Source organism: Mastacembelus armatus, chromosome 20, assembly GCF_900324485.2.
Source record: "Mastacembelus armatus chromosome 20, fMasArm1.2, whole genome shotgun sequence".
In the NCBI taxonomy this organism is placed as follows: Eukaryota; Metazoa; Chordata; class Actinopteri; order Synbranchiformes; family Mastacembelidae; genus Mastacembelus; species Mastacembelus armatus.
The window spans coordinates 5,955,209-5,976,837 of NC_046652.1; the positions used below are offsets into that span (position 1 = coordinate 5,955,209).

The window sequence follows — 21,629 nt, forward strand, 5'->3', positions numbered from 1 at the left end:
CCCAGCTTGTATGAGGAGCTCTAATCAATAGTAGACTGCCTGATGCAAATGCTAAATCTTTACTGGGTGAGACACCATTCCTTTTGGTGCTCATCATCTCAGAGAGATCTCAGGAGCACTTTCCTCAGTTGGACATCAATACGCACCACCTCTGTGGTGGTAATTATCCTGTGATGGTCTCTTATGTGAAGAAAAGTTAAGGGCTGTCCCTGGGGCTCAGGCACCCCATGCATCTATGATGAGGCAGATGGTGGGAGGAGGAACTGTCATGTACACATGTACGTACATACACACACACAAACATGCACACACCTATGTGCACATAAACACACAAGCAGACGCTTATATCCACCCACCAACAAAACTGACAATCTTGTACATCAACCCGCCCCCACACAAACTCAGAAATACACACACCACTGCTCTCCAGATGGATGGCAAGTTTGATAATGGCTGAAATGAAGAAGTGGATCACCGGAGTCCATCCTCTTTTTTGACAGTTATGACTTAAAACTCCTCTGAGATGGGAATCTTATTGAAGTCTGGAGATAAACAATCAGTGTGGGACAAGAGGAGAGTTGCACACAGAGGACATGCACACCTCAGTAGTCAAGCTGTACAATTCAACCAGAGTGAAACAGACTTCTTTTGAGGATGAAGAAACTGCTTACACTGAAGCTTCTTCCCTCAAACCACAAACATACACTGTTGAGCTTTTGATGAAAAGATACATTACATCTTTGAGTAGACCAAATTTGATGTTGGGAAGAAGTTTGTTGTATTAAATATTTAGAAGTGAATAAAAAGAAATAAATTTTTGATTACATATTAAATCCCCCTTTACTGGCCTTTATTCACAAGGCCAAGCTTTGAGAGGATGCAGCAACATTGTCCGCTGTAATTATTTATCTAGTTCAAACACTAACATAAGTGGAATATTACATGTAATAGCATAATGACAAATCACTGCTATTGATAATCTTTGGCACTGAGTGTATAATGAAGTCTGTCTCTATTAACTTGGAAGTTATAATTTCTCTTCCAAAATAGGGGCCTAAATGTAACCTGCAGCATTTGTGCTGCATAATTTGCATCTCAATAAGTTGAGTTAACAGTGTTTCTCATTTTTCCTGATGGCACATTGAAAAACACACCCATGTTTATGCACTGGTTGTTGAACACACTCAAAGCTTGTACTGCACAGTTCATACGTCACCATCTGCCTGCTGTAGCCTATAGGCTGCCTTTACAACACAGACTGACATGTTGTCAAAATTGACTACTGAACCCACAGCCATCAATTTTCCATTGGCGTCATTAACATTAAAGCTAATCTGATGTCATGCTTCTGGTGACAACCCTTAATGAAACACACTGTGTCTGTTACTTCCTTCCACTAATCAGAAACAAGACAGACCAATTAAAGCTCAAGTCATTGTTCACTAATGTCTTGGATATGTGACTGTCACTCCTCTTAAGGCTTTTAGTCTGTAGTCAGGTTTCCTCTGTGCCTGCCAGTGCTCATTTAAAACCCATCAGGAACATTTAAGCGTTGGCTTCAAAGTGTGAAGAGAACAACTTGTACCAGCGACAGCAGTGAAAGAAAGATGGATTAAAAATCAGAAATGAGAAAGAGGAGAGAGATGAAAAGAGAGAAAACTCACCTGATAGTGTACATTAAGGCTAATCTCTGTGATTTCCACAGCCTGTGACATGTGAGTGGTGTAGCCACAGACCATCCAGAGGCACAAATGAACTCAAAATGATGGGAGGCCATTGCAGCGCTAATTCCACAGCCCTAAAAAACCCCAGCTTTTCCCTTTTAGGCAACAAGCTAAACCATAAACAAACTTTAACTACTGCATCTGTATTTGAAGCCCAATTTGCTGTAGTGTGGTGCCACCCAGGCTATTTTCCTTCTAATACAGATCCACTTGACAACATAAACAACTTGTCAATTAGTAATCTGTTTGTACTTACATTTACATCGTTTAATTTACCAGGGGTGTGGCTCACAGAGGCCGTGTGGTGTACCAACTCAGCCGAGCGGGAATACTTGGGATGACGGATAAAGAGTGTGTATCTGTGCTCCTTTGTTAGACTGTAATTGTGCATGAATCTGTGTGTGAGTGTGAAAGATAGCATGAAGGAGCTAAAATTAGTTGTAAATTGCTGATCAGCTTTGTGGATTAAAAGTTCATTAACATGTCTGACGCTTTGATCCGCTAATAAAGTTGAGGACGATGAGACCACAAGCATGAGGGCTGATTAATATAGTGCTCCTTAAACTTTTGCAGCCCAAGACAGAGGAAAAGTTTGAGAAGAAAAGAAAAAAAGATCTAATAAACAACAGACACATGAAGAAAGAAAGGGCTTCAGGCAAAGAGGCCAATAATTAGCCCGCAAAGACACATGAGGATGATTAAAGTGAGACAACAGAAACATCCAGAGTCTGAGATAGCTGGAAAGAGACCCACTGTTTATTCCACACTGTACTTACCATCAGTGGAGCAGCCGGTAGAGCCATCGCTGGAGCAGTATCGCATCTCAATCCTCTGTCTGCCCACTTCAAGCAGGCTGGAATCTGGGATGCGAGCTTTGCAAGTGTAGCGAAAACGCTGCTCATAGTGCCCACCGTTGTCAGAGATGTTGACAGGTGTCCATGGTGTCCAGGGTGTGGTCTTCTTCAGGTCAGGACAGGGCAAGGTGTTGCATGCCTGGTATTCCTGCAGAATAGACACATTTCATAGCATTTAACCAAGAGCTTGACGTCATACTGGGCACATTGGGCACATCAAACCGGTGAATATGGCATATAGCTTTGGAAGTGATTAACAAATTAAGTAGCAAATTATTAAAGCAATAAAAATAAGCTTGACAAGCTCAGACAGAAATGTTGTTGTCGGTGTGTTTCCCAAACACAGTTACGGACAGGACAATAGCTTTTGAAATTCTCAGCAGTGACTAATATGAAATTAAACAGCTTATTTTATGAGGAAATAAACAGCCTTTTCATAGCTTTCATCACCGCTCATCCTTGAAATCCTCTTGATCTGAGTTTTGGCTGGCTTATTGCATTATGTTGGATCTAGTACCACTTGCCATATCCCACCCCCAACCCCCCTCAATCCAAATCCTCATAAAACCAACCCTGCCCTGTTTGCCTGGACCTAACATAGCCTGCCATTCTGCTGGAGCACACTAAGTATACATTTCCATTAGACCACTTGCTGAACATGGCAAGAAACAAACAGGCAGAAAAGGTCATTGATCAAGCTTAATTTGTAACCATGGGGAAAGGATGGAGGAGGGGAAAGAGGAGGGTGATACCAGGGACCTGAAGAAGTTGATAAACAGTGAGCAAAGAAGTGTACAGCAAAGAAAAAAAGGCAATAATGGCAATTCTTTCTCGATCTGCATCTGGCTTTAGGAGCTAAAAATGAAAAACAGAGTACTGAAGCTTTAAGAGAATGATATGTGAGTCTCATTCAAACATCCCATAAGTATATATTTTCCCCTCATTCAGACTACTGGTTGAAAAATATTTGCTCCTTCTGGTGGTATATTTGATATGATTCAAGAAGATAATAGGTGGGTAATAGGCAGTCTGGCCCTCTTTTGTGCCCAGCTAAATGAATAAGGTAGTTGAGGTAGTGATCTGTCATGAGAAAATGACACCACAGAAGAGAGGGTGAGATGGCTGCCATTTTCCTTACCACTTGTTTATTTATGCGGAATAGGCTGTGAGTGACTGGCAGACCTTGACAAAATAAGATAAGCGTTCCTTTCTGCACATTCGTCAGCCTGTCACATGGGATAGGTTTACAGGTCAGCCTAGGAGAGGAGTACTATACGTTATATAGTATGCAGGTCAATTTTTCACCATCTTGCCTCATCTTTTATGCACTCTCAGGTCTCACTTTCCATCTGTCTATCGTTATATTACTCGGATCCTCCTCTCCTTGTTTCTTTTCCTCTCTGTAGCTCTTTTTTTCCCCTTCTCCCTATCCACCCTCCTTTCTATCGCCTCCTGTCTCTTGCTCTCCCTGCTTCTCTTCCCACAGGCTACCAAGGTTAAAAACACAGGGAGGATTTAGATTCTGTTAGAGCCCTGTGATGAATGAGGGTGTCACCTCCACCACACTTCCTGCCTCTCTGCATCTAGCTCAGTAATCATCTCCAGACATTAATATTTAACATCATCACACATCACCAACCAGCCCATGTATGATTATCAGCCAGTAACCAAAAGGAATAGGATGAAAAAAAAAAAAAAAAAACCTCAGTGTCTCGTCACCACCTACAGTGACAGAAAAGCAACATGTTACGTGGATGGGGAAAATAGGCAAACGATATGTGGGTGTTTGTTGTGTGAGTTGTTGATAGCGGCCAAACACAGTAAATATTTAATGAGGCTTGTCTGGTAAGTGTTTCTCCCTGTACTCTGAGGATTAGTGCCAATGCAGAGGGCTTAGGAGATAATTACTGGTTTTAAAGTGAACCCTCATTCAAGGTCTCTGAAGGTATTCACAAGAACTACAGTTAAAGTACATGCAGTGTACAGCAATGTGGTCAGTGTATGTGTTCTGTTATCGTTCCTCTCACCACACTGACAACAAAAGCTTTTGTGGCTGTGTCGAGAGTCAGTGAATGAAAATCCATGCAGGGGATATTAAGGAATTCAATTTTTAAATTTGTGCTTTTTTGTTGTCCAGTGGTAGATACTTCTGACTGGTCTTAACTCTATTATGCTTTAAATTGAACTGAGAAGAGATAACACTTAAACTGCTCAAAATCTTGTCCACATTAAGGCCTTAATCGTTGACATAATACAGTAACCACTATGTTCACAATAATTTGTGAACAGCTTATAGAACAGAGTTATTTTCAAAGAGTCAAAGAGAGGATGTTTATCATTTTATTATTTTATACAATGGGTCCATGATCCACTAGAAACTTCCTGTTTCGACCTATATTTCGAAATCACATCTTGTTTGATTACTGGAGGTTCTGTAGATAAATGCTGATTCTCATCTATCCTGATTTGCAGCACCTGTTTGTTGTTTTGTATATTTATACCTTCTTGTCACATCGCCTCATTGCCAGCTTTTTATCTGTGTTTATCACAGTCTTCAGTATTGTCACTATTCACCCTCTTTTCTGGGACTTAGGGCAGATGCTCATGTTCAGGTTTCCATCTTGGTTGTTTTCTGTTGCTGGACTGTTTAAAAACTTTTGAGGGACTTTTACTCTTAGTAAGTCTTATCTGTAGCTCCACTACCTTTTTGGAATGTTTTTTGATCAGGTTTTGGTTGTTCGACCTCGACACTATTTCACAAATAAACTTTGCACACCCACACCTCTCTTGCTCTGTATCAGCATTTGGGTCCTGATTTGAAATGAATGTTACTGTGGCATATTAATGGTGGTATTTTGTTTCATACGATGCTAATAGGGCTCTTAAGAACCTTTATCAGTCACATATGATGCACATTTTTGATTACAGTTTTAAATGGACTAGGATTAAACTAAGGACACCTACAGTGAGGCTGGCTTTAAGGTCTCGCAGTTAGGGTTAATTGTGTAGCCAACAAAATAAAATAAACAAACAGAAGGTCAGTGACAACCACACAAGTATAATTTCAAACCTAACAATTAATGGTAAAACATATCAGCAGGAGAAAGGAAATGCAGAGAAAATGAGGCCAAAACCACACACAGACCAAGAGAAGCAAAGCAAAATGAACCATCATTCATTATAATCATGAACCATCTAAGGTTATTATTCCTCAGTTATTAATTTGTGGTGGTAGGGGTGTGTTGATTGAAAGGTTTCTGCATTTTTATTTGTATTTTGCAAACACATAGGCACTTTCTACATTTAGATTGTTATCTGTAACAAAATATATACATTCGCATAACATGAGGTACATTCATTTCACAGCATGACAATGATCCCAAACACTCAAAAAACATCCTTGCAACAGATGGTCTATGCGCTTTTGTTGAAGTTAATTAATTAAAAAAAAGTATACATTGCATTATTTCTGAAAATATCCTTGCTTTACTTTTAGAGCCTAAAACCTTTGCACACTATTGTGTGTGTTAAGTCATATCTGTAAATACAGGATGGCAACAACTGACTATAGGCTGTTGTTTGCACCACATACTGTTGTGCAGGGGTAAAGTCCTATCCTGGTATTAAACCCACTTTCAGATTTGTGAAACAACATTTTATCTTTGACACAATAGCCAAAATGATTTCACTGTACATTCTCCATCTAGACAACAATAAGAATGGGTTTAGAAAACTGAGCATTTTAATACACAGATTTATTATATTTGGTCTATTTGGTCTACACCTGGTGTATTGTTGTCTCAGTTGAGAAAGTGAAATCAACATTTTTAAACTTTTACACACAAAAAAAAGTTTCACAAATTTGAAAGTAAGTTTGATGCAGTGCCAAGCCAGTAACTAGGATATCTGTCACTCTTTCTCAACAAAAATAGGATAAAAAATGTGTTTCCCCTTAGCAGCTGAACAGGAGGCTAAGTTCAGCATCAGAAAAACCTAAATTGAAGATTATCTCCAATACTCAGTGGTGAGATGCAGACAACAGGAAACTAATGCATACCCTTTGCTACACTGTGGATCCTTTTCATGAATAATGGATTCAGAGTTTAAGGCACAATAAATATTATAAAGACTACACATTATTTATGATGAGCACACACACAAATTCACACACTGCAGCATATTCAAAAGCCCTCAACCATGTGAGGAACAGAGTGTTTCAGCCATCGCACCCTGCCATTCTCACCTCACCTGGTCTCTGCACATACATAACAGTAGCTTTAATTTCAGTGACCAGCTGTGGAGATTTGACAGTTCATTCCTGGCTAAAGGAAAACACAAGAATGCCAAAATTATTTCCCAGCTTTAGAAAACTGACCAAAAAACGTCCTGTTCTGCAGAATGCTTTGGAAGCCTGTTAAATAAACATAACTGAATAACAATAATCATAGACTGAATGTAAATAAATATAATGCAATGTTATGAAGATATGGTAGCGATCAGCAGTATCAACCCTGTATCATCTGGGGGTTCATGATGTGAATAAAGGTTGAAGACACCTGCTGTTGACTATATTACATCCAATAACAGTGCTGAAGAATGGTGAATGAGGTTTATTGCATTTTCCTGCAATAAAGAGCACCTTGTTATAAGGGCTATGCATGTGAATACAAAATCCGGTATTATAACAAAAACAAAAACAGTCCCTCCTGCTTTAAGAGTGGCAATTTTTATAACATGCTTTGAATAATGCATTAAAAATGGACCTGAGGATCTGGAATAAATATCAGTCCAGCTCTGCCCGTATAAACTTATACCCCAAATACACACATAGACCCACAAGTGAAGTAAAATAACCATTCATTTAGTCACAGCAGTGAATAGGTCATCTTAGGCATACAATAAATGTCGGCTATATAAATGTGACTTTCTGAACAAAAGGGAGTCACATTTGAATTAAACATTTAGGCAAAAAGTAGCTGTGCAAAATTAGCTTTTTAAATGTTTCATCCCATTCTTTCCAGTTGATATGCTGTGCTAATAATATAAAGTAATAAAATGATAAAAAAAAAAATTTAAAAAAAAAAATCAAGCAAACAAAAAACGAAACATTCCCTGCTCTTTTTATTCAGCCAAATTCACATCTCAATTTCAGAAGCATTAAACAAAAGTGAAAACATGGTGGGATGCAGTCAAATGTGACAAGTGGCATGAGGAACACAAAATTGGATTCAATTAGTCCACTGACTTCGACTCATATCCATGCCACCCCGATGACAGCACTGATACGCATTATGGGAAAACAGAGCAGTGTTTTTATGCTGTGCAGCACCTTTAACAGGCAGCTGCTCTGAGATGGGCAACACGTTAATGTGCTTCTGGCTGGAGCATAGGAAAGCTGGCTGGAAGGATGCTTGATAGCATCTTTACTGCCTCACACAAACAGGCTGCCTGGTTAGTCAGTATAGAAGTAGTCGCTGGGTGGTTAAGTGTGTGTGTGTGTGTAGAAATATACATACATATATATACATATATATATATGTGTGTGTGTGTGTCTGTCCATTTGTAAAGTTGGCTATAGAAAGAAAGTTTGCCTTAAGGCTGGCACCTTGACACTGATTTGTGTGTGTGCGTGTGTGTATGTGAAACATGTGCATGTTTATAACTTTATGCATGGCTGAGTTATGGATTCAAGCTGCTCCTGTGTCATACTCATCTCCATCCACAGACCTTTCTGCTTATTTTCTAGGTGTTATAGTTTGAGGGTATACATGCTGAGAAAGGAGAAGGGCAAAAAAGAGGAAAGAAAACGAGAGGAAGCAAATCTGTGTCAGCACAGTGTCTGAGTGCTGGGAAAGAATAAGCCCTCAGCTTCTCTCCTATATTTTTATTGAAGAATGTATGAATGTGGAGTGGACAGTGAAATTCATTGCATGTCTTTACTTGTGTGTTTGTCTGTGTGTGTGTATGGAGGACAGAAAGGATGTGTATTTGTGTGCATGTACAAAAGGCTCTCTGTGGTGCCTGGCCAGCTGTGGGAGGTGAATAATAAGGAGCCATGCCTCTCCAGCCTCCTACTATCATTACACTCATTATACTTCTTATTGGACTTGGAGAACTGCTTGTGTGAGAGCAGAAAGGGAGAGGAAAGCAAGTATGTTCATGTACAAGGATGTCTGTACACACTAGTACTCAAACTTTTAAGTGAATGCTGTGGATGTGATAGTGACTAATTCTCTCCAGTGTCTACATCTTTATCTACTGAGGTTAGGTCTGCAGAGACGAAGGCCTAATGTTCCTCAAGTCTCCATGACACATCAGTTCAATTAGCAGCACTGACCAAAACACTCTTTGTCAAACAGACTCTCTTTCTCTTTGCCTTCCCTCTAGTCTGGCTTCATAATGAAACCTGCTGCCAGCCAGGAGCAGGTCTCCTAGCTACCCACCACTGCACATAATCACGTGCACACACACAATGTGTGTTCACCCAACAATCTGCTTACACAAACATTGGGTAGGGGAGTCTGGCTATGGTTGTAACAACATGAGAATCACCTGGAAGGGAAGACCCATCAATCATGTGATCAATTCCACGTTTCCGTCCTGATCTTTCACGTGGGATCTAAGGGCTGTGTGAATAGTTACAAAGATTTTACAACCAAAAACAGATTTCACAGGTAAGAAAGTAATTTTTTTTAAAATTTTTTTTTACCAAGACTAGAATTAGTTAAGTAGTGATACTGTTAAAGATAAAACTGGGCAACTCATATTATATTAGAGAATAGTCTCGAAGCTGAAAATTGAGGCATTTCACCTCTGCTAATTTCAAACCATCAGGGAGCTTCTGCTGGCTAAACAACCCATAACCCAAAGTGTTACAACCATTTCTGACTTAACTAAATACATTTTCCTTATCCTGCTCTTTTTTTCAGCATGTCAAGATAATGGAATAGGAAAACTGATAGGAGTGTGCTGGTACACATATTTAAGACTGAATCAGATGAGGTGAGGCAGGGAAAGAAAATAATACTGTATCTGCCATGTAACACTGGAAAGATTCTACGAGAAATTATAAAACTTCAAACAACAAGAATTAAGGCAGATGCTGTGTGTGGGCTATCACACCAATTGAAGAGTATTCAGAGCACAGCAAGAGAATCTGTTGACTGCTTATTTAACTGAAGCAGCAGATTTGTATTTTGAACTTCCTCCATGTGAGGAGGAAGCTTACTGAGCATCTGACAAATGCAGATTTAGGGGTTAGATGTAATAGGATTTGGTTAGTAGGTATTTTTGGAAGCTGTTTGGAAGTGTTGGTGTGTATTCACAATAAACAAATTTATGTATAATTTGTGATGCAGTCACAGCTTTTAATTCTTCACTCTTATTGTTACGACTTACCCTGGTAGTGGGGCAGATTGTAACAAAGGAACTCCTTCAATTAACAAAATTTGTAATACAGTTGAGGAGGTTGAAAAAAAAATGCTATTTACAGTATAATAGTCAGGGTACTTTGTATTAAAATTTCAGATCTCTCATAAATTCAGTTACAGGTGCTGAGACTAAATGAGTTACATCCATCCCCAGTCTAATCGAGCTAGAAAAGTGACAGTTGACAGACATCTCTTCTTGCAGATGCTACTGAATATGCAGCAATCATGCTCTTCTTATCCACTCAGAGTCCTCCCCTTCACACCAAAACAGTGAGAAGAAATTCGAAACTGAATAAAAGACTGTGGCATTTAAAAACAGACAATGACTGAAAATCTGAAGTTTGTCATTGAAAAAAATAAGTTTGGCCTAAAAAAAACATCATCAAAAACTGAGATTATAATTATTTTCAGTGTTAATACTTGTGTTTTTCTTTTCAGCACAAATGTTCTATTTTTCAGTGCCAGGTGTTATTTTTTAGTGTTAAAGTTTAACTGTTACTGTTCTGGCTCCATACAGTCTCCACCACTTAGCTGCACAACTGAACTCCTGATAAGTTATGGGCCCGTCTGTGGGTCGCAAACTTTATTTCAGAATCTATTTCAAAATATCGCCAGCCTAATTTGAACAAGAGTACACAGCAAGATGGTAAATCTTACCTTTGCTGATGTATACAGATCCACACATGTACTGAAATGCAAATGTTGCATATCAGTGTTTTCGTAAGAGTCCAGTGTACAAAATGTCTCCAAGCTTTTAGTCCAAAAGACGTATGATGCTTGAGAAAAACAATCAAACCATCGTCCTTCACTTTTCAGTCCACATTAAAAAGTTTTAATTCTATTTTTTCTCTGGTTGTTTTCACCAGTTATTTGCTACAAACAGACAAATGGATGGTAGATTTACATTCTGCAGAGTCCTGTGAATAAAATAAGTCCACAACCAAGCATGTCCATCAGGTCTTAGACGGTCAATCAGTACTGTTATCTGGGGTATAATTTGACACTGCAACTCTGTAGATGTGCACCAGTAAGGCATGTTCTGTATTTGTTCTTGATGAAGTTCATGTCAGAAAAGGCTGATTCACAGAGACAGGCTGAAGCATGAAGGCAGGAACCTTTAACAGCTGCTGTGCACGCACCTTTGTACTTTTCTGTGTCCAGAAGGCACCAAAAGTTTGCTGCACTCTGCTGGGCTTTGAGGTGGAGGTCATTTTGCAGTGTTAGGATTTCAATCTCCACCTGTCCAAGTTGAATGTTGTACTTAGTTGTTCAGCAATGCATGTAATGTCCACTTGCCTGAAAGGATTTGAAATGAATGACACTGTGTGGAGAAACTGGTCACCATATTCAGCTGACAACTCCTCCAATAGCACCTTGAATATCCTGTGTTGTTTGGCTTTGGAGCGGATGCTATTTATGATTTTCATGATGGGAGTCATCACATGATCAAACCTTTGCACATATCATCTATTGGTGAATGATGAAGTGGTAACGTAGAAATTTTGGGAAGTTGGCATCACCTTTGCATTGTGCAATGAAGTCTGTATGTTGGCCGGTCATGGTGGGAGCCTCATCTGTATCTGTCATTGACACCAGCTTTTCCAATGGTACCCTTTTCGCTATGAAGAACCTCTTCAGTGCATTGTAGATATCAACTCTCCTTGTTGTAGTCTTCATTGGCAGTAGTGTCAGAAGTTCTTCTTTTGTGGAGAAATCATCAAACACCATTTGGATGCTAAACCAACTGCATTTAGCCAAATCCCAGTCCAGCTGCTGTTCTTGGACAGACACTCTTTTAACCATCGTACTATTCATTTAAATACAATTTAAGTCTCATACCATCACTTCTTCCTTTCTAAGAAAGAAAAAAAATGTATCATTCGATAAAAAAAATTTCATTTTAGCCATGAAACATATTGTCAGGCTAACAAGGGTTCTGTAGTATCGCGGCTCACCACTGTCACATAAAAAGAAGCCACTTGTTATGAAGCAGTATCTGGTCGTTCTTGTGTCACATTCTACTCAAACAGTAAAAACTGGAAGAGCTGAACATAAAATGATGTTAATGAACAGGAAGAAGGAAGGAAGATTTTAAACCCTGAATGTCTCAATCTGCTGTGCTCAGATCTATCTTGCAAAAGAGATGTTGATGGGAATGGGATTACATGTGATATGCAGATTTACAAGTGAGACTGACAAAGCCAATTAATACTGCATGTTGGGTATTATGCATTATTTAGGTCATTTTTTCAGTAACTCTCTGCTTGTAGAGGTAAAAATGAGTTGTAATATCTAATATTTTTTATTCTTTTTCACCTGTCTCCCTTTTACTCAGCAATGAAGACCTAATTGCTTCACTCTTAAAAATATCTCAGTCAGCCCTGACTAACAGCAGGGTTTCAACACGTTTAAACTACAAACCAAATTAAAGATAGTCAATTATTTTCTTTTTAAAATATTTTATCACACTAATTCATTTTTCATTAATAATCTTTTTTTAATTAATGCTATTCCATTTACCTAACTCAAAATGAACGACTCTCTCCTTCAGTGTTTAGAAAAAATGTTTTTCTTCTGGGCCATCAGAGCTTTGCTTGTTTATTTTCAGCCCAGAGTTCTCCCCCTCTCGGGGATTCAAACCTGTAATGCAGATACAGTGAAACTGGAGAGATGGAGCGGTGCTGCATGGACCAGGGCTCAGACTGATGAAGTTGCAGTCATGTGGCCTTTTGCATCAGCAAAATAACACACTGAACACCTCAAGACTAATTAGTTCCCTGATGATGAAGATTGCTAAAGCTTATGCCAATGACACACAGAACAACATTCCTGCGCTGTGGGAATCAATAAAGAATCATAAGAAACTAAGAACGGAACAGCTTTTTTGTTCCAGTTCACTTTGCAGCATGTTGGAAATGTTGACTGTACATTTTTGCAAGAGATGGGTATTACCAACTTCAGTGCTTCTTTGTATAAAATACAAAGTTTTCTGCCTGATGTCAGTGTAAACATGCAGATTATCATACTACAGTATTAATTAATGTATTGCAAAGGCCAAGAGATGACTGAATACATAAATCTTACATACAAGTAGCAATAGGAATGCATTTTATCTGAATCAAGTTCTTATCCCACTCATCAAACACGTCTAACAAAAGATGAAATTTGAAGAACCTAGCATTTCTAGAATTCTTTATTAAAACAAGACAAGAACAGATAACATAAACTTTATTAATCTGAGGTCAGATTCAGGTAATTAATAACAAATTACTATTTTAAATGTGACTTAAGGCCATTGTCAGACAAGGATGATAGTCAGTGATGGAAACTATGTTAATTAACAAAGCCTAAACTAGGTGCATTTTGCGGTGCTGAAGGTTGTAGGGCATTAACCACACACATTTTATCACCACTCTGTGACATTTATTTACCCTGCAATCTCTCATTTTTCTTTTTTGTGTTTTCTCCTCACTGGGGGGCTGTGCAAAAATAAAACATCCATCCATCCATTAGGTACACCACTAATCCTGAGGGCTGGGGGTTGGAGCTAGTCCCAGCTGACACTGGGTGAAAGGGGGATCACTAGTCCATCACCAGGCTGACACATAGAGACTCACACTCACACTCACATATACAGTTAATTTAGTCACCAGTCAATCTAACCTGCATGTGTTTGGACTATGGGAGGTAACCAGAGTACCTGGAGAAAACCCATGCAAGCACAGGGGGAACATGCAAAGTCCACACAGAAAGGCCCCCTGACGGGTTGCGAACCCAGGTCCTTCCTGTTGTGAGGCAACAGTGCTAACCACTAATCTACCGTCCCACCCCGAAGTAAAAACAACACAGTGAAAATAATATTGACTTATCAATACTCAATCAGTTACTATCAATTAAACAAATATGCACTACATGCACTGTACAGTTACTCAAAAAAGCAAATTTGCACTGATACACATCACACAATCTGATATGTGATTGAATAAAGTACAATGTTGGTGTTAGACTGAGACTGAGCAAGTTATCAAGAAAACCACAAGTTCTTACTTTAAGATGTTGAATACATATCTAAACAAAGGACTTATCCCCCTTGCAGTTGCTTTTGTTTACTTTGGAACATTTAGGCTGGTCTGTAATGTTTGTTTACAACAGCATTGCTGAGTTATTATGCATTTGTGTTTTTCTGTAGTACAGAAAGAGGCAAAAGAGACTGAACTAAACAGAGAATATTACTGAAAGAGTCATTAAAGGATTTATTGACCTTGAATTTATCAAACTGCAATTGGATCAAGAACGGAGCTTTCAGAACCTATCCCTATCCGACACATCTAAGATATACAACCCATTCATTCAGGTCTCTGTAGGGTGGCTGGCCTCAAAAGTAGGCACAATGACAGAAGATATGTGTGATTATGTGTGATTTTGTGCATGTGTGGTCTCCTTCTGTTTAATTAAACATGGATGTGTCCAGGGAAACAGAACGCAGATGGAAGCCACATAAAAAACTATCCATCAACCAACAAGGGACCTTCATAACACTTTGTTTTCATCAGTTTTTTGTCTTTGGAAGGGGTTTCTGTTATCATTTCCATCAATCTTTATATTTTTGAGTAAAGTGCAGGCAAAGAACTGACCCCTAAATACAAAATAGCTGGCCTACATGGGCCACTGTTGAATTGTGAAATGAAAAAATAATTACAAATTGAATAAAGAGGCCAAAAACAAAGCCTTTAAAAATTGAGCTGCCAACCTGCTGGTAGCGCTGCAGGATATTAAATGAAAGGAGTTCCATGATCATTGAGCTTCAGTTGTTAAATACAAATATATAACTGTTTTCACTGAAAAAGGTGGATGCTGGTTCACATTAACACGGTGCACCCCTTTAGGGTTACACTCAGGCAGTTGTTATACATTAACAGCTGTGCAATGAAGTATCTTCTCACAGACCTTCAAAGAAAGGCAGAAAATGCTTCTTGGGTCTGAGTAAATATGCAGCTATAATATGAGTTAGCCAAGCTGTCCAAATAAACTCTTCCCCAGGAAAGAGAAAGTGCCTGTGAAATCTGCATGTAATTACAACTTTTGTGACAGCGGTGGCCCCAATTATGTTCATGCTGCAATGTTGGAAGACAAGACGCTGACGAGAAAATACAACAAAGCAAAAGGAAACAATAAATTAAAGTCCAAGAGCATCAGAGAAACAAAGAGTGTCAAAAAGAAGGAAAAGGAGTGGATGAAAGAGACTAGTGAATTTGCATAGGGTGTTCTTTTGGCCTTTTCCACTGGCCTGACTCATCTCTCCACTGTCATGTCCTTCTTACCAGACTGTCCCTTCCCCTGACACCAATAAAAATTATCTCTAGCATCTCCTGCTCACTCAGCCCTACAGTGGCCTGCGTCCAAACTGAAGATACATCAAAAATACTCTCAACACAACAGACTATAAAAGACAGGGCTTCCCTTTTGGATAAAGCGGTGATGAGGAACTAAAACTCCCTTATGCTGTCCATCAGTTTCCTTGCATGCAGTTCTTCTAGGGACATGGCTGCATTCCCAGGATGCTTCAGTTACGATACAAGTTGCAGTGGCAGAAATAACACAGATGCCATTTTATGGGAATGTGTGTGCGTGTGAGTGAAGCTAGGTAGATACACATGGCAGCAGATGATATGGTGGTGCTGCTAAATTGCTACTTAATGTGAGGTCAGTCTTTTCATTTGGGTGTTCTACAGCTACTAATGTGTCATTGGCAATTATCAGATACTATATATGCTCTTGAGGTTGTAAGGCCTCATGTGGGATGTTTTATTACTCTGGCAGTGTATTATTTAGCTTTACAACGGGCCATTACACAACCTGTGAGATGTGCTTTTTCAGCTAAATGTGATTTGGGTCGTTAAATGCTTTTTCAGCATTTGGCAGAATTTTTAAAAAAAACAAATTTCTCTGAACATCACTCTAATTTAGCAAAATGAATATCTTCCATATAATCTTGAAATATGCAGGTATATAGAATCTTGTTCCATATACCTACAGATACTGTGGAAAAGCAGCTTTACATATCTGTATATCCTGATTATAATCTTCATTCTATAACTCTATGGTCTAAGCCAGTCATGTAAAAAACACATTTAAGTATCCACTTTGTCCTTAAACCACCAAGACTCAAATCTTTGACCAAAATGGAAGGAAACCCCATAAATAAACAGGCAAACAAAAACACACTTCAAGTAACAAGGCTGATTCACATTCCTTAATCCATTTCCAAGAATGACATGAGAAGCTACAGCTATAACATTCACTCTTATTTTTATCAGGGCTGTGTATGAGGGATTGTGTGTGTGCGTGTGTGTGTGTGTGCGTGTGTGTGTGTGATAATAGCACCAAAAATAAGATGAGCGTCACATAATTCTGTCAACAAGGAATATGTCTGTATTTCAACATTTCTTGCATCATCCATGCTCTGGAGAAAGCTTTGAGGCAGAAAATAAGTCCATTCATATGTGGAGTGATTACTGTATATGTGTGGTATTGAGTATCTTGGTAATAAATATGATGGCTGCTGCAACTCTATAAAGCCTGTGGATTTGGTTGTGTTAGATCTTCTATATCACTGCTCCCTGTTCATAGCATCAAATGGCTTAGTCTGAGTCAATTATTACACTAAAGGAAAGACAGAGAGAAGGATGATGCATGTGAGAACTATTGTTCTGTGTGACATACCTGACCACACCCAGGACAGTCATTGCCGTTCTCACATGTTCTTCGTCGTGACTGGATGCCCCCACCGCAGGGCACAGTGCAGCGTTCCCATGCTGACCAGGCCGACCAGTAAACATGAGGTGGGCAGGGCAGGTGTTCATTACAGTACCTGTGAAAGACGAACAAACCGCAGGGGATGAATATGTTTCATTATTTACTCAGATAGACATACTGAGTTCAAAATCTCTTTGCATTCAATGACCTTTTACCTGATTTCTAAAGTCTACCAAAATATATTTAAGATCTTTTAATAACATACAGGATACAATTTATTATATTTTCACATTCATATCAAAGCAAATAAACATGACAATAAATAAAAGTAGAATATACAATTATTTATTTAGTATCATATATTGGCATTTACATCCCATTTCTGTAAGTACTAAGGCAAATACTATCCCAAAGACAAATGATGAAAAAGAGATGGTCATGAAATGATCATGAGGACGGCAGTTTTGTAAAATCAATGCTTGTCCATTATGAGCCAGTGAGCCTGCAACAACTGTCTTCTGAAAACGGTTATAAATAATGTTGCTCTTCAGCAGGCAAGAAAAAAATAATGATTTGAAAATCAAATTGAAGACTTTTTAATGCCTTTCAGATTTGCAGATAACCTACTACAGCTCAGTTTTAATTTTTCCTGGGGTAAATATATCTAGCTCTACAATATGTACTAAAATGTCTGCTGTTTTCACTAGCTAGATGTTAGTTCTGATTGTGTGCCATTGTGTGCTATGGCTGGTTTTGTACAATAGGATTATGAGAGCTTTTTGGCCCCAGAAAAAAAAAAAAAAAAAACAAGAGCTGCCTCTGCTGTCGCTAGAAAGACGGCTGATGAGAGCTTTGAGAGCAAACTGAAACATTTCATTGTAATTTCATTTATTTGTTTATTTAACAGGGACATTAATTAACATCAAATGATATATACCACTGTTATCCAAAAAGGCAAATTGTCTTCTGCAGTCCCTGGCCAGTTGATGTTAAACATTAAAACAAAACACCATCAAATTAAAGTTGTGGGCATGGAAACCATAACAAAGAGCTGAAAGATGCTGAAAATATTGGAGGGATGCAGAGTTAAGAGGAATTATTTGCAAATTATTGCACATACAGAGGTCCTTTAAATTGTTGTTAGAATAAAATAAAAAATATTAATGCAGCTTTAGTTAATTACTAGATACAACTGTGGTTATGAGAAGGGATGATATGAAGGTAGTTTGGCAAATGACAAATTAAGGGAAAACTGATTGTGTGACCCCCTACAGTGAGGGGGTACAGATGCATTTTACTGGCATGTTTTGGGTCCACTTGATCTTTACAGGGATGGGTCACTGTAAATCAGTACAAGGTTGTTCTGATTGGTCAACTTTATCCTATGATGAAACATTCCTATTCTGATAGGACTCTTCCATGATTACAATCCCCCATCCATAGGACATGAGGTGTCCCTAAATGGTATGAAATATAAGTGAATCATATGCTGTGGCCTCTGCAGAGGCTATATTCCACCCCAGTTGAACATCTATGAGAGACTTTGAAGGGATGTCATAACTGTCTACCACCATCAACAAAGCCAAATGAGGAAATATTTCAAAAAAATTGTGAATCATGTCTGGAAATGTCTTTTGAGTTGTCTGTGAAAAGGAAGAGCTACTTTAGCTGAAATAGCACTAAAATTATATTTAAAGGGCACTGAAGACATCACTGCACTTTTCAAGCTTCGCCACTAAACTAAAGCCACTACACAGTGTCCATACCATAACACATGGATGCCTGTAAAACCATGCAAATTTCACTTAAAAAAAACATTCACAATCCCATTATATTTCTTTGATGTGGCCATGGCGTGCAGTGAACATGAGGCAGTGGTGGCTTGAACATCTGACTGAAACATGCTGGCAGTGACAGCAGCAAGTGTGTGCGCGTGCGTTTATGGCGTACTTGCGAGTGGTGTAGAGACGTGCATCTAGGACAATTCCATCTCCCATCATATGCATTTTGCATAATTCATTGACACAGTGTATTAAAAAAGCCACAAAGATGCATGCATCATCTCTAATTACATCGTTTTACAAGACAGGATTACTGCAATGGCTAAAATACTTACTCAGTCTTCATTATACAATAACGACAGACAATTGCCACCCCTATTAGAACCATATAATTTATTTTATAACTTTTACGCATACTATAAAAATTGCTTTTATTGCTTTTTTTGTTGTGTTTGGCACATGCCTGCCTTTTGAGTCTTCTTGTACTAAAATAGATTTAACTTTATACCCATATGCCAGAAGCTCAGGCTTGATATTTCCATTGTACTATTCCCAAATACTGTGCTATTGTTCATAGCAAATCAAAAGTTACATTCATGCCATGGTTGTAAAAATCCTTAGAGTAGTGTGTTCTTTCTCACTCTTGCAGTGGTATGATACAGTGGGGAGGAGGACTGTGAAAAAGTGAGAAATGGTGTGGATTACAATCTTGCATGAGCCTGAGAGAATAAGAAACACACACAAAAGACATATCCATCCATGCATACAGGATTGAACGCAGACACAAACTGCCCCTTCATGACCCATAGCGCAATAAAAAACTGCTGTGATCAATACAGAACAGATTTGGAGCTTCAAAATCTTCATTGCACACATTTAAGCATTTAAGACAAATCAGTGGCTTCATCCCAACTTATGCTTTTCTCTTCTCTATAAAAACAGACAGAGCTGATCAGACTAAAACAGTGTTGATTACTCTCCATAAGCTGAGTAAGCATTATGGACAATGTCAGTGTGCTGAGGGAAATACGAACAGAAGGATCATAAATGCAGGCATTAACCTGCCATATTTAAGCCTATAGTATTTGGTTTCAAAACATTTGCTTTATCTTTAAAATCTCTGCCTTACGCATATAATCAAGGCCAAACATACAGAACGCCTGCTGGCTAAACAAGATGCAGAAAAGAGAAGGTGTAGTAAATACGTGTCTGTGTGCAAAATCATATAGAGGCATACTTGAACACAGGCAAAGAACAAAGTGTGTAGTTAGGCAAAAATATAAAAGGAGGCTTGTGCCCCATAAAATAAAAATCTGTCATTGCATTAGAAGAATCTCAAAGTAGACTAAAAACTGCAGAAGATGTTATCTATTTCACAATGGCAGCTATAATTAAATATAGGGGACAGCAACGTTACATAGGTTGAACAATTCCATTTTTATTGAAATATACACCTGCGTGTGCTGCGTATGACACCTGGTCATCACAAAGTTAGACGTACACACACACACACACACACACACACACACACACACACACACACACACGCACACATGCACACAAACATTTTCTTGCGTTGTCATCTTATCTTTTTCTCCCTCAGGCAGACTCAAACTGACAAAATATAATTCATCTGTTAATACATATTCTCTTTCTGTTGTCTTTCTATCTCACTGCCATTTGTCTGACTCTCTCTCTGACTCTCACGTACATACCCACAAACACTGCTTTCTCCTCACACTTTGCTTACAAAGATGCTTTTATAGCCCTCACAGCTGGCCTCTAACTGGTCCAAGGTGTTCTAAAAAGCTGAAAAGGGCAAGTACTGAGAGCAGGAAGGGGAGATGAAACAAAGGAGATTAAAAGCACAGACAGAAAGAGAGGGGGTGGCATCTCATGGTCTTTAGTGCCAGCCAGCAATTCTTTGGTGTGGTTTGTGAGTAACTGGGCTTTGCTGGTCACTCCATATATTTTCCTCCAAACTCCTGATGGAGCAGACTTTGGGAAAAGGGCTGCTCCATCAGAAACATCCGTGAGTAAGAAAAAAAGACGGTGGGAGGTTATAGGAGGGACACAGGAAATGAAAAACTGCAGACAAATGAGGGGAAAAAAGGATGTAATATAAGGTTCATCCTTGAAGGCCATATCCAATTACATGTCCATTGCAATGCAGTTTCTGTTGCCATGGTAACGATTGGTAACAATTTATTTCTCTTCTTTCTTTTCCTGTGCCCTCTGAACTGTATTTATTTACACCTTTTCCCGCTCCACCTCTGGTTATTGCCAGGAGGTGGATTAAAAACATCCACAACGGTAACACAGACACCAAGGGTACACAGTAAGAATCCTTCAGTTCATTAAGAAATGGCAGTCTTTATTAAGATATATAATGTAATATAACCACTAGTGTAATCTTCAAGCAATATGGACGCTGAAAAAGTTTTTCTCAGCTCTTTATTGATTTGGCAAACCCAAAATTTTCAGGTAACCATAATAATTCTCCTCATTCTTGTGTATCATTGAAAGGAGTGGCCCTATAAAATGTTGAAGCACTTCTTTTGCAATGACAATACAGTATTCAACTCAATTTAATTCAGTTCTAATTTGAGAACCAAATCCTTTCAGAACACTCAGGTGTTCACCCTTTCTACCTGTGTTGCTCTATATGTCTCAATATGTGCTCCGTCACATATTTTAAAAAACAGATTTTTTTTTTTTAGGTTACTTGGAAACCATACAAACATTTTTGAAAAGGCGATTACTTTATGCCAAAGCCTCCAAAGCTTCAAAATGTAGACTTGGTGTGTGTGTGTGTGAAAGCCAGATAATTACCAAGCACAGGCCTATCCCACTCATTCCTTAATTGGCTGTCACAAAGTTAGACAGAAGTGAGAAAAAAAAAAGGAAAAAAAAAAAAAGTCACAGTCAAAGTCATACTGCAGGTTGCAAATTATGGAGCGAAATAGCTTTTTTCTTGTCTTTCATATGCACAGAAGTTCAAGAATGCAACTAGAGCTTGTATTTGCTTTAATCGGTATGTGATTGAATGTACAAATGCATAAGTGTGTGGGTGTGTGGATGTGT

The 21,629-nt window shown here is 38.7% G+C and overlaps 1 protein-coding gene across 2 annotated transcripts in view; it reads right to left on the reverse strand.

The window, feature by feature from the left end:
* The window catches only part of sema5a (sema domain, seven thrombospondin repeats (type 1 and type 1-like), transmembrane domain (TM) and short cytoplasmic domain, (semaphorin) 5A), a 122,259-nt gene that overhangs the window by 18,812 nt on the left and 81,818 nt on the right, over nt 1-21,629 (reverse strand). For both annotated transcript variants that reach the window (XM_026292898.1, XM_026292896.1), the window contains exons 15-16: nt 16,732-16,879; nt 2,501-2,726 (exon numbers count right to left, since the gene is read on the reverse strand). In XM_026292898.1, coding sequence (XP_026148683.1) covers nt 2,501-2,726; nt 16,732-16,879 — 374 coding nt within the window. The remainder of the gene's footprint in view (nt 1-2,500; nt 2,727-16,731; nt 16,880-21,629) is intronic.